The 14,140-nt window shown below is 40.2% G+C and overlaps 1 protein-coding gene across 2 annotated transcripts in view; it reads left to right on the plus strand.

Moving 5' to 3' along the window:
* Positions 1–4,087: 4,087 nt before the first annotated feature.
* Positions 4,088–14,140, plus strand: part of HNRNPM (heterogeneous nuclear ribonucleoprotein M) — a 21,800-nt gene continuing 11,747 nt past the window's right edge. The window contains exons 1-4 of one of the 2 annotated variants that reach the window (XM_010282119.1): positions 4,088–4,253; positions 11,019–11,071; positions 11,921–11,928; positions 12,014–12,107. In XM_010282119.1, coding sequence (XP_010280421.1) covers positions 11,048–11,071; positions 11,921–11,928; positions 12,014–12,107 — 126 coding nt within the window. In that variant the 5' untranslated portion in view covers positions 4,088–4,253; positions 11,019–11,047. The remainder of the gene's footprint in view (positions 4,254–11,018; positions 11,072–11,920; positions 11,929–12,013; positions 12,108–14,140) is intronic. The other variant, XM_010282118.1, reaches the window with a different exon arrangement.

Consider the following 14,140-nt stretch of genomic DNA (forward strand, 5'->3'; position numbering starts at 1 on the left):
CGGGCAGGCGCGCCCGGGGGCGCTCGCCATCCGAGGTCGGAGCAGGGAGGGAGTCGGTCCCTCGTCGTGGCGCTTTGTGCACTGCGCAGGCCTCGGTGTACGGCGGCCAGGGAGATCCTAGAGATCTTTGCTTATCCCTCTTAGGAAATGTTTCTGCTGGGCCTTAGTGGACAAATTAAAGCCTCTCTTAGACGCATAGGCAGTGCCAGTGGGGTGGGTTTTGGTGTTGTAAGTTAATCACTTTTTGTTCTGTCAATGGCAGGTTGCAAGAGCTAAGCTCTTCTCGGGCAGTTATCTCTCATAGTGCTGCAACATTTGGAGCAAAGTGTGCTCTGTTTCGTGGTCGATGATTACCTGTGGAGTGGGTTAGGAACACGAGAGGCAAATGCCTCGAGAGCGAGAGCTTGAAGGTGATGCCAGGCACTAAGTTAGGGTTGTGTGTCTGATGTCACTAGAATGTTACAGAAATTAAAAAGAAAAATTGCAGGGCTTACGATTCTAGGTCTGTGAATGTGGGGATGATAAGCAGAAAAAGCTTGAACTGCTGTCTCTCTCCTATCTTAACGCTAACTTCATTTTGGAAAATTCCATAGTTAGCAAAGCTTTTTTAAATACCAAATCTATGGAATAAAGCACACATTTTTTTTGGTTAATTTTCGTCCCTAGGCCTTAAATGCCGTGGAGATAAGAATTAGCATTTTGAACCTGACGTTCTGTGAGTAATGTTTCAGACTTGAGGTCAGATTTGTTTATCTGCTGTTCCTGAGGTGTGTTACATAGTTGTGTGTCAGTCCGGCTGCTGTTTGCTGCAGGCTGTTACGCCCAGGCATGTTGCATATCTGCAGTATGACCCAGAGCTGACAGATCTGAATAACAGAGGCCAGCTCGATGGTCTGTAGTTAATTGGAGATAACATGGGTATGGCAAGGAGATGGCGGTATGTCTCGAGTTGGAAAACCGCTCTCATCTGCCCCTGCTGCCTCAGTTTGTGGTTTGTGGTTTCACATGACTGGGAAGGCAGTCTGCTTTCCAAGTGTCACTTTTTGGGAAAAATGTCCATATCTATTTTTTTTTTTTTCCCCCCCAACACAAAATAGTTAAACTGTGCTTATGGCAACCGAAAAATTACTGTCATACGCGGCTCTCTCTTTGTCTGCTTCCTGCCAGGCAGGAACAGGCATGCCTGTTCAGGAGCGGAGGCAGTCCTGACCTGGAGGGTGGGGATCCCACCGTGGCACATAATACAGTGAAGGGAAGGATTTTCCCATCATCTTCTCTCCTCCTTCTGTTGGGTAGTTGGTGTGTGGGGGATGATCATGTCTTAGATTCTGTTTACACCTTGAAGCTTACTCTTGGCGATGGTAGCAGGAGCCTGCAGCTCTAGGTAAAATGTAATCAGTAATTTGTCTTATATAAGGAGACAATTTATTCCTGGAAGTATTAAGTAAAGATGTCTACTTTATTCTCATTTTCTTTTTTTCCTGGCCCTGTCATATTTGTAGTCTTTGCAGAGAGCTTGTCTTTTTATCGAGGTGCAATTCTGTTTGTAATATAAAGCTCCATGTGGAAAAACTAACACGTCTACAGTGATAATGCCAGCGTTCATGTGAGCGTATTTTCAGTGCCCTTCAGGGGGATCTGCCTATACTGGATTTTAATTCTTGGTGATTTCTGGTAGACTTGTTGGGTCTAGGTGGTGTGTTTAAGAAATCTTGCAGAGGAATGTGCATCGGTTCATATCTTTGGAGGAAATAAGAGCTTCCCTTTCAGTTCCTCCTTCTACACATATCACAAACAGGAGAATTTTTCTTAAGTCTTGATGAAACATTTCAGCTCTGTAACCCCAGGAAAAAAAAACAACAGAGTAGATGAAATATCTTCTGAAAGTAACTACTTAAGTGCATTATTTTCTGTGGATCTTCCGTTAGCCTTGGTGTAAATGGATCAGAGTTGATCAGAGTGGTTCCTTTTTGGGATGATCAAAGCTGCTGTGGGAATTTTATCTCGCCTGCCCTTCCAACTGAGGGATACTCACAGGCAAGCATGGTGTATTTTGGAGGTGATGTGGGGCTCATTCCTTCCTGCTGTCTAGAACTGCCTTAAAAGAAGCCCTGAATGCTCAGTTGTTTTCAGACTTGGTAACCACATCTTTTAAGTGATTTCTGTGCCTGTTCTTGTCCTTTCGGTGTATGAAACCCATGGAGGTGGTGTCTGAAATCCCACAAAAGAAAAAAAAAAAAATCACCAACTTCGCAGCTGAAGTAGTTTCCTTGACATTTCTCTTGACCTGGATGTATTTTGTTATGATGAATATGATAAGGAGTATGTGATAGGCTAATGCTTGTCTGAACTCTTTACAGGTGTATCAAAGCTTGAGGTGTTTTAAGGCTCTCAAGTCAGCTTAAAATGCAGGATTGCAAAAAATGTCTGCATCATACTGCATTACTTTGAAGCATGTTATATAGCAGTTAAACCCAGGGGGAATGTAAATAGTTCCAGTCTGAGGAATAACCATAAAAAACTGGGTGTAGCTTTTGACACAAGCACTGAATTTTGTGTTATTTCTACAGCCAAACAGAAGTTAAGGTGTTAGAAGGATTGGCCTATTTTGAATCTATTTTTGGATTTTTAATTACTTCATTACTCAAAAAGCTTTAAAGAAATTTGGTAAGGGAAGGTCTAAAAATTTTACTTTTTGGTGAAATGTAAGTATTGTACATTTAAAAAAAAAAAATCTGTTCTTTAGTTAATAGACCCCTTTCCAGCCTATTACTTACATGCTGAACCTATGACTCTTTTGACATGAAGTGATGCATGATGGCCATACTTAGAGCCAAATTCTCTTTGCGGTTATGGCTGTATCCATAAGGTACGATATTTTGTGTGTTTGCCAGTAACATGTCCTTGTGGCTGAAAAAGTGTAGGCTGCTATGTAATAAAAATGGGGAACCCACTCATATAAAACTTCATAGACGTCTGCATACTTGTTTCTCTTTTTTCCCTGCAGGCTGTTGTATCTGTTCAGTGATTGAAATGGTTCTAAAGGAACAGACAGTGTTGATGCAGAAGTGTGTTCACATCAGAGCCAGAATTTCTGACATGGCTTGGACTTTGCAGGGCTATGTAGGTGTTAAGTTGAGGAAAAGCTCAGTTTATGTACAGATAAGTTTTAGAAACTTCACCAGCTTTTTTGACTAACATGTTCTCATGAATTCTTTTTAAAGATGTATTTCTGCATCTTCTCAACCAGCACAAAGTGAACAATGAGATTAATTGGATTAGTTAAGGGAGTCATGTCAGGCTGAGGTATTTAATACTCCTGGTTTTATTTATTTATTTAATTTTAAATACTGTTATTCAGCGGCACTTATGTCCTGTTAAGAACTGATGGTCATCTAGGTTGGTTAAGCAATAGTCTTAATTTCAAACTTTTTAATTTTTGACCTGTTAGAGTTGGTATTCTGAAATAGTTAAAAAGACCATTCAATACATTTGTTGGAATGCACAGTTGCTTTGAATTTGTGTCGTCCAAAAACTGTATTAATTGGAGGAGGAAGAAAGTGTTGTTAGATAAGAATTGTTGACCTGAGTGTTTTGTTAGATACAGGATTGTTTTGTTAAAATTCTTTGGTGCTAGACTACAAATATGGTGGGTCAATGTATTATTTGACTTAAAAGTCTTCAGGTAGTATAGTGTGCTAAGGAGAAACTAAATAGGGTGGACGTCTGGTCCAGAGTGTCACCAGGAGACGGAGTAAGGCTTGGTCGGCTTTAAAGAGATTCAGCTTAGGAAATGCCAAACTTGGGTTACATTGGATAAATGTGGGAGAAAATAGTGGATCTTCATGACATAGGTTGTCTGCTATTAGGAAATATTTTGTTATAATACACTATGTAGCACTGGTGCCATGCGTATCAGCTTTGCTTGAAAGGTGTACAGTTTTGCAAATAGTGTGAATGGATGAAACTTTGCCAGTTTTGATTTAGTTTTAAGAATGTAACAAGTTATGTTCCAAGAGGTGGTGTGACATTGATCAAATGCCAGAGTAGTTAATGTGTGTGATTATCTTTCTTTGCTTGCAGTGAAGGTGAACGACCAAGCCAAAATGAAAAAAGAAAAGAGAAAAGTGTCAAAAGAGGAGGAAATCGCTTTGAGCCATATGCTAATCCTGCTAAAAGATACCGAGCTTTTATTACAAATATTCCATTTGATGTGAAGTGGCAGTCTCTGAAAGACCTGGTCAAAGAGAAAGGTAATGTACAACTCAGGTGGCCAAGTGATGTCTGTCATCTTACTTGTGGCTGACTGTTTGTAAACTTAAGAGTTGAAGTTCTGGGTGGACGAAGTGACATGAGTTTCGTAAAAGGTCTTCTTGAAGCCTTTTTGGGTGTTGCACAACATCTGCTCCCTGGCAGCCTTCGAGACGGATAGTTCCTTTATAGGCATGTTGGCATACAGCTAATAGTGCTTCATCGGGGATTTAAAATAGTATTTTTCTTAGGGGGGGAAAAATGAGGCTTTTATCAGACTTTAGCCTTGACATGCAACAAAACTTTCTGAAGCATTTGAATGTCTTTTGGGTAATGAAGCTAGTTGTTTACTGCTGATCTGGTGTGTGGATATACAGCTGTGTCCCCAAACTTCGTAGTGATCTGTGCTTAGATAAAGATCCATACTGCCATTTGATAGCAGTAAAATGTATTTAAGGGTGACCTGCAAAAAAGAAAAATCAGGTTTGTGCTTTGGCATGTGCTGCAACACAGGGCTTTGGAAATCATGTTCATGGTGTTTCCCTCTTCCACACTTCTATTTAACTGTCCCATGTGAATGGGAGCCGCCTTACTTTGTTGACCTTACCATCTTCATCTCTTGAAGAAGATGAAGAAATTGAGCTCACTACTCTCAGGTGGTGACAAGTCTAAATGTAGCATTATTTCTTTAAGCTGATGCCCAGCTTTACTAGTTTTCAAGTCACCTTGGAAATGCAGCGGAGTGGCAAGAAAATACTTGGCTTCTCCATCATTAAACTGTCTCAAAACAAGTGAAGAGTAACTAATCCAACCACTCCTTGTGGGTCACTTCTAAAATACATAGCATCAGTCATAAACGTCTTGCAAATTAGTGATCAGTGTTCACTTGTGTTTGAACTAGGTAAGGAATGATAGTTAATGTGTTCACAAGGTGTGGCCTAATGAATGGGAAAACCAATTTTCAAAAGGTTTTAAAATGTTTGTCTTTGGAGGCAAAATGGAACCGAGTCTGCGTAACGAACTTCAGGTGTATAAGCCCTGGGAAACTTACATAATTAGAGGCTGTGAAAGGTTGATGCTTGAGATTCAGCAATGGTTTTCTGTAATGTGAAGAATTATGGTCTTAAAGACTGCTTTAACAGGCCCTAATTATGAATGGTCCCGTGCCTTAAACTATGCTTTCACTGTGCTACACAAGGTACATTGGTTAATAGGAGTATCTGTATGTGTAGATGTCTAATTTTAAGTACTGTGTTGAATTCCGTTCCAAGTGTCTTGTGGTTTCTCTCCAGTTCACGTGGATGGAAAAGTCCGGTGTGAGATTGTTTCCTGCCTTGCTGTTCAGCTGCTCATTCCAGCAGATACTCCTAGGGGAACAGTGAAACCTCTTCATTCTGTCTGCAGGGCTTGTTATGCTAAACATTGAGAAGCATTGTTCTTGGTTTTTGGGACTGCTTGTTAAAATACAACAGTTTAGATTTGCTGTGTAGTTGCGATTCATTCTAATTAGTCACTGACTTCTACCAAATTGGTGCTCTTGTGCTGTGCTTGAACTTGCTCAATCGGTACTTCTTGATACAAGGCATAGTAGTTCCAAGAACCAGGAATGTGACTGTGGAAAATTCTAAACGTTAGAATTCTTGGTTTGTAAGGGTAAGAATTACAGGCCAAACGTTCAAGGTTTTGGGAGCACGTGAAACAGGTCTGTACACAAAGGGTAAACATAGGCGTTTCATGACTGCTCCATCGCTTGGCAGTCGTGAAGACTTAAGCTGTTAGCAGCAATGGCATAGCAGGTTGCTGAACGTAGGAGGAGTTCACCTCAATCGGCTGTTTTGCGTCAGTAAGTATGGTTTAGGAGACATGAGCTTTGAGGTCTGCTCATATTTCTGCAACCTGGTTTTTCAGATGCGTACATCTGAAGTCTTCTAAAGGTGACATCTGTCTCAAGAGTAATGCCTTGGTTCAGTCATTTCAGTGTATTTGTTGGTGAAACTCAATTACAGGTATGCAGTATGACACAGTTATTAATGACATTAAAAAATGTTCTTGTTTGAAACTCCCTTGTATTGGCTGACAAACACAAGGTTCTACTAAACTGACGTAATCAGCACTGATAACTGGCAATTGGTGAATGGCTTCAGGAGAAGAACGAGGCAGTTGTTCTTCAGCATGCTCCATGTAAGTGGAGTCTAAATGTAAACATGATTGAATGCTAAATAGCTGTCCTAATCTGTCCCCCAACAAACGGCTCTGTCTTAGGGAGAAAAATGGTAATGCTTCATGGCAGCTGGCATGGCGAGGTGATACCATATGACAAAAAAGAACTTGTATTTGAATTTGAGATATTTATTGATTCCTTTAGGAAATAGAGAATTTTGTATTTTGAACCCTTTTTTTCCTGACCAGACTAGCAAGATGGCATACAATACAAGGAGAAAGATTAGCTGTAAAACTAAACAATTCTGTTCTGCTCTGTTGCAAAGCCAGGAGCAGTTGCAGTCAAGGCCACGCTCATGTCGCATTCAAAGATTCCAGGACAGCCCAGGGACTGTTTGTACTGGCATGGTTGTACCCACGTTTACCTAAGGCAGAGCTGTAGTGTGGAGCAGGCATGCTTACCTCTTCCTATCAAAATGGGGATGTGAGGAAAAGAGGCTTTCCCAGCTTAAACTGTGAAGAAGAGCAGCTGCTAAACTTTGTGTGCTGCCTTCTTTCTTGTTCCATCTCCAGAGATTTTTGGAAATTTGTGGCCGTCTAAAGATGTAACTCGTGCCCTCTTGCTGTTGTACTTGATCCCAGGTGTTAGTTGGGCACTTTTGTTACTTTGGTACTAACAGCTGTTAACTGCAGTACCTGCAGACAGCTGTTACTGGAGAGTCCCTGGATCTCAGTGCCCAAGATTCTGTTGCATTGTGCTTGCAGACTGATTTTTTAGGTGGGCCAAGAGAAAAGGTGAATAAGCAGTGTGGAAGTGCTGTTCCACATCTGACTTGTTCTCCCTTACTTTCAGTAGATGCGCTAATGAATTGCTCTATTCTTATTGGCCTTAACTATCTCATCAAGGAGGCACTGTCCTTCATCAGCGAATGAGATTTTTCACTTCATCTCTCCTGCCTGGGCTGTTAGAGCCAAAATTACCCATGTTTTTTCCTGTGTTCTCTCATGCAAAAGTGAGATTTACCTTCCCCTAATGTAAAAGGATAGCTTGTGAATTCTCCTCTGTCTCTACTTTGGAAAGAATGTTTTTCTTCCCATTTAACTAAAGCTTTGTAAATGTATAAAGTGTGTTTCCCTTCCCTCTCCCCAGCCCAAGCCCCCCCATGTAGTTTTTTTAGAGGTTGCCTGTCATGATCTTTAAACTGTAAATGAAGGAGGAGCTGTGACCGATTCTGAATTGCCTCATGTTTAAAGTATTAGGCTTTTGATGGCAGGGTCCTCTTGAATCAGTCACATTTGCTTGTTGTTCTGTACTTCAGAAGTTGATGGGGTGTCCTTATAGTTTTGGTAATGTCTTGAGAAGCCTTCTTCTCTATTTAGTATTTACTTTTAACCCTCTAGGCCAAAGAAATTACCATAATAGAAAGCACTTACCTCTTTTTCAGTTTCTGTGCTTCATCTTGCTGAGATTTGCCTCTCTGCACTTTTCATGCCTTTCGGAGCTTCTTGGTTTGTCACTAACTGTTAAAATCATATTGCCCAACTTTAGAATCTTCAAAGTTGACATCGATGTCTGAGCTTGTTATGCTAGTTACTTTCCAGATACGTCTTTAGGGCTAGGTGAATCCATCCGAGCCGTGCCTCAAGTTACCATATGGACGTACTTATCTGAGCTTCCTGAACAGTCGTTGGAAAATTACCTGAATGCTGACAGACCAACCTGGCTTGAAGATCTTAATTTTCCACACCGATAAACTTCTTTGGAAAGTGGATATAAAGTTGGAGGGGGTAAAAACCTGATGGCTGTAATGATGAGTAACACTGGAGATTCCTTTGGTTTGTGTTGCTAGTGTGTCTGCTTCAGTCTCTTGTTTTAGGATACATGGAGTTTCTGAAATTTCTCAAACGTGATGTTTAAAAAAGTAAATAAATCTGTCTGCTCTAAGCCAAGTCTTAAAGACACTGTGGGGAACATATTCCTTAATTATACTTACATTGACTTAGAGCTAGTATTTTCTGCAAGTTTTATCTCCCTTTGGAGGCTGGTCTGGTAATAAACTTGAGTTCCTTCAGTCTCTTGAGCTTGGAACAAAATTTCTTCATTTGTGGATATAGGATATGTTTCCTGAAAAAAGCCAACTGTTCTCTGGCATAAAGAAAATCTATCATTGTGCATTCCTTTTGCCCTCTGAAGCCACTTTAGTACATGGATATCTGCTGTTGGTACTTTTCCATGGCTTAATTGCCTGTGCACTATCGTAGGCTACCTTTGTCTGCTGTTTTGCTTTATTCGCAATGCCTGATGTTCTCATATACTGTGGTTTGGGATCTAGAAAAAAGACAAATAAAACGCGACCCAGCATAGGTTGTTTAAAAAAAAAAAAAGTTTCCTTTGCTGGCCTCAAACAATAGTCTCCTGGAAGAAGTGTCATGTTGAATAATTTGACATGTTTTTCAAGTGAAAAAATGCATTTTTCTTGCAGTCATTCTCTACTCTGGACTTGGTGTCTTGGATAGCAAGCGGTTACACTATTTGTGTCGTTCCCGTCCCCCTTGCCTTTTTTAAAAAATTTGGCTCTTCAGGAAGTTCAGATGTCCTTTGAAGGAAATCTGCTACTTTAAGATGTATATCTAGGTTTTAATATAGGTGTGTCTAAGGCTTGAATGTGAAGCACTGAGCAAAATTGGCACATACTAGATTTTCCAAGTGGCAAACAATTGCTGCTGTGATAGACTCCTGGAAATCTTGTGGTTCAGAGGTTAGAGATTGTTAAAAGAGTAAATGTTAAATCATACTTAATATGTTACGTTCAGACTTGGCAAACTTCTTTGGAATTGTTTGTGTGGCTCTGAAGTAGGGATTGTAGCTGAATTTGATTAGTGGTTGGGAGAGGAGAGCCCTCAATCCAGGGGCTCAGTAGCGCTATTAGGAGAAAAGTCAGAGACTTCTAACCCGTGACTTCTGGCCTCTGTGAAATGGAGTGGTTTTGTATTGTAGTTAATCTGGGAATTTGTCGTCTTACTACATAAATTGTTGAATCACTTTTGCATTCTTGATCAAAGTTTGGTTGGACTCTGGCTGCTGCTGTTGAGATGGATGGCTTCAGAATGTCTTGGTAATGCTGAATATTCGGACTCGGCACGTGGCCACCGTGTACCACCAAAGACTAGTCCAGGAGGACTGTTTACCGTGCAGTCCCTTTCACCACACAGACTGTGGAAACAACTCCATGTATGCTATGTGATCTCCTACTGTTCAGATTATAGGATGGAATTCATTTTGCTAGTCTTTATTTCAAGAAGTATTGTTTAGATAGTGGAGCTATGGATAGTAGTCGAATGCTCTGATCTGCCCTGGCCCTTTCAAAGGGACTTGCTTGTTAGCCTCTACCAGTCTCAAAACCACTGTCCTCATAAAAACATGAATGGATCAGAGTTTGTTTATTCTGTCTAGCTAACTGTTCTTTGGCTGGAATGCTGATATTGCTAAATTATTTTTTTTAAATAAAAAATGGAGATTAAAAAAAAAAAAGTAGTGATTTCATTAAGCATTCCTTTTCTTCTAGCTTGAGAAAGACCTTTCTGGGTGTTCGTTTTGCATAATGACACTAGGTGTCCTATAAATGACTGGTCCTGTGGGAGGTCAGGCTGAACACCTCTTCTTCTCTCTGTCCCTTTTTAAGGGCTAGACTCTTGAATGTGAGACTCCAGTTCCTTGCTCAAAGTATGCTATTGATATGCAGACTGGGTCGTGGCTTTCCACGAAGACTACTTTCCACCTTTCAGATAATGCAACTTGGAGTCCTCCTGTCTTAAACTTAACAACTAAGACTTCTAAAACCAGAAAGAAAAAGCAAAAAATGTTTTCTTCAATGATTCTTCTGTATGCCAGTCACTTCAAAGGCAGCAGCCATTTCGGTAGTTGTATTCTGGAGGTACATGATACGGTTATGTGGTCATAAAAAGGCAATCCTAATCTTGTGAGGAAAGGTGCAGATGTAGTTTTCCAGCACGTTTTGCCTGTTGCTGTAGACAGTTTTGTCCTGAGAGCAAATGTGGCAGACTGTTTAATACCACTTATTGAAGCTAAAAAATGGACTTTATTGTGGTTTAACAAAAGGCTAAAGAACCACTGTTTTTTAGTAGTAAAACAGTAGGCAGTCAGTGATTTCTTGGTCTCTTGGTTCAGTCTGACTCCAATTTTGGAAGTTTGTCTTTTAAATCCAGAGAAAAGCAAATAACTATTCAAGTTCTGGACTGTGGAGACAAGATTGCATACTATGTAAAGCGAAGGAAACTTGTTCTTGCAGACTTTCCCATGGATTTGGATTGCCTCAAGTAATGAGTGGGTACTAAAGATCAAGGAAACTGATATTGTGGAAATAGCTGGCTTTTGAAGTGGAGGAAAATCAAGAACATGTTTAACTGTTTTAAGACTTTACTGCATACCTGTAATTGTCCAGTTTTGTGGTCTAGAGAACATGGAGTGTTTCTGGGCTTTCTTATAAGGCAGAGGCTCCATACACGGTTGTTGATTGTTCTAAATTCCCATTGTTTTCTTGGCTTTTCTCCCTTGGTATATGTGTCGTCTGGAATCTGATTTGTAGTTGGTGAGGTAACATACGTGGAGCTCTTAATGGACGCTGAAGGAAAGTCAAGGGTAAGTGTTTGAGAGATTTCTTCTGTGGATTTTCTACATGACAAATGTAACTGTATGGTGGCGTGGAACGAAACGAAGTCAGGAAGGTAGAGAGTGTGTATGCTTAGCGGCTATTACATAGGATTGCTTAAAGCTTCTTTTGGGGTGGGGAGGAGGTGGGATGGGGCCTTGTAAACAGTGTTAGGGTGGTCTTCCACTGTGTTCAGTTGGCGTTGGCTGTTTGAATGACCCATGGACCCTAGCAGTATGTATAGTGGTACGGAATATTAAAGTAATACTTGTGTTTTGGAAGACGTCACTGTAGTGGTTTGCTGAATTTGTAAGGCCAGTGTGCAAAAGCAGGTTCTGTAAACTACACTTCCTGGGCCAGTAAATAGAATTTGATTCCTAAATGTAAACGTATATTGCCTTCATAGGTACTTAAGTCCTTTAGTCCAGCGACAGTATCTTACAAGGAAAAAAATAGTAGGAGCACACTTAACTGTACCAAAGGATCTGGATTTAGGGTGAGAGAGTATGGCAAGGGTTTCGCTGTATGACAGAGAAGAACAGGTCACATGAAGCGTGTGGTATTTTTCTTGGAGAATCGGGACTTAGTTCTGTTTGTTACAACTTCAGAAACTACAGTTTAATCCTGTTAACGCATAAGAAATTATATCTTATGGAATTCAAGTATTGAAGGCTTTATTGGGTAAGATTACATTTATTTTTGCTATTAGGGCTAACTAATGTGATTTGACTTAAAAAAAAAAAAAGGTGTTTTTGTGTTTTTCGTGTTTTTACTTACTTCATTTCTTCTTTCTTCCCTCCTCTCCTCCCTGTTACTCGCCTGTGAAACCATCTCATCAGGGATGCGCGTAAGTTCACTTACGAATTTATAGCAAGAAATTAGGAAACTATTCAAAAATAAGCAATGTTCTTAGATGTCTTGTATCCCCACAGTGTTGTTGAATTCAAGATGGAAGAAAGCATGAAAAAGGCTGCAGAGGTTTTGAACAAGCATAGTCTTGGTGGAAGACCATTGAAAGTGAAAGAAGTAAGACGTGCATCTGTTCTTTCAGTATGTTGAATTTGAAGGTGAAGGGGTAGTTCTTAGTCAAGATTTATGGCTGATTCATTTGCAGATCAGAATAATTGACAAAAGACAGGACTCAAAGAGGATTAAAAAAAGACAGTCAACCTTTACCATCAGCATGTACTGCTGAACTTGAGTTTGAACGTGATTATCAAGACTAAACTTGATGTAAATAGATGCTGATGGTAGCAGCACAGAAGTCAGACAAAGCAGGAGTTTGGCTTTAACTGCAGGTGTGCTTTCTTTAGTGATTTGAAGAAGAAACCTGCATAAGAATTGCTTGTTCTTGACTGCCTTCTCTTTTAATTATGCATCATAATGAATGTATTCTACAAACAATTCCATAGATTAAGCTGGTTTCTGAAATACTTCAAAGATCTATTTCCACTTTAATGGCTTTGCTGTTGTCAACCAGTATGACGTGCTCAACTGTACCATGAGTTAATTCTTAACCATTGATGAGTTTAAAGTTTTATTCCACCAGTTTGGAATGTGTAGCTGCATTGGAGATTCAATTAAACAAAAATAAAAAGGGACTTACTTCAGTGTTAGTATTGACTCTTCGTCTCAGGGTATGTGAGCTATGTTCTTGGCTAAGCAGTCTTTATGTTCTGTCGTGCCCTGCCCACTTAATGGTGGGGGGTGAAAGATGTCTGTGTGACTATAAGATGGAGAATGTGTGTAGAAGGTATGACCGTAGCAACCTGCTTCTTGCTGTAGTCTGAGGAGTGCTTGGGAAGAAGGACGGGGACAGCAAATGGCAACACTTCTCAGATCTGGCAGATTTTGTGAGTAGAGTAATGAATTCTGGGCGTAGCAGCCTGCTTCTGGGCGCAAGCCATCTTCTGGCACTGACCTCTTGCTACCCTTTAAAGAAAGGAAGAGGTGGAGTGGAGGGTTAGAGAAACCATAGCTGCACCTGGAAGTTGTCAGGCACTGATGTCTCTAATGGACCTTGGGAGAAAAAGCTGTTGAGAGCGAGCCACCTCTGGGTCAGTTTTCCTGTTAATGAAACGTCGTTAGTACTGGAAGTCAGGCTGCCCTTTGGTATCAGTCTTTGAGAAGAGGTGTTGTAATTTGCCCAGCTCTTCGTGAAACTGTTGTCATACTTGACTATTTCTGTCTCTTATGACACAGACCAGAACAGAAATGATACTTAAAATCAGTGAAGAAGTATTTTACCAGTATTAGGGACTTTAGCGACACTTACCCCAGCCAAGTGCCCCAGTCTGACTGTGTGGAATGAATTAAGTTATTGTGGATGACTTAATTGATGTGGATTAGCATCAACTTTTGCCAACTGTCTGGTACATACCTCTCCTTGTTGGCTGTCTCGCTGCTGAGGATCATGAAGGCCTTCACGTGACATGATAAAAATTTATGGCAGACTAGATAAAGCTCTTTGCCTGATCAGAAGACCTTAGTTTGTACGACAGCCACTCTTGGCTTTCTATTGCAGCTAATCTGATTTTAAGCAATACCTTATTTTAACAGTGAAATAGGAAATGTAAATTGAGAAGTGACTTGCATTCACTTTAATGTGTTCTCCACCTCAGACTACTATGATTTTCTGTAGCTGAAATAATCATGTGAAAGCTATCCTTTCTCCTGTTTTCAAAATGTGCTATTGTTTAGTCTTAAAATTGAGATCAAGATTCAAATTAACTCAAATAGCTTTTATTTTTAAAGCATCTGTATTTCTGATTAATTAATTCCATTCGACATTTCACTTTCTTCAGCAGTCTTGCAGTGCTGGTGCATTTTGCTCACTGAATAGAGTGTGATGTTACCTAAGTAACATAAGCTCACCTTGTATTGTGAAGGTGCTTACATTCACTTTCAGTATAAAGTGAAGTGACAATAATTAATCTTATTTCCTTCCTTGAATTCTTCATCCTATGCTTCATGTTCTCTAGCATGTCCTAAAATCTTGAGATTATGTAGTAATAGGGGGATACATGAAAAGTTTTTTTTGGGTTAGAAAGCCAGTGCGG

The sequence above is a fragment of the Phaethon lepturus genome, unplaced genomic scaffold (genome assembly GCF_000687285.1).
Source record: "Phaethon lepturus isolate BGI_N335 unplaced genomic scaffold, ASM68728v1 scaffold43992, whole genome shotgun sequence".
NCBI lineage: Eukaryota > Metazoa > Chordata > Aves > Phaethontiformes > Phaethontidae > Phaethon > Phaethon lepturus.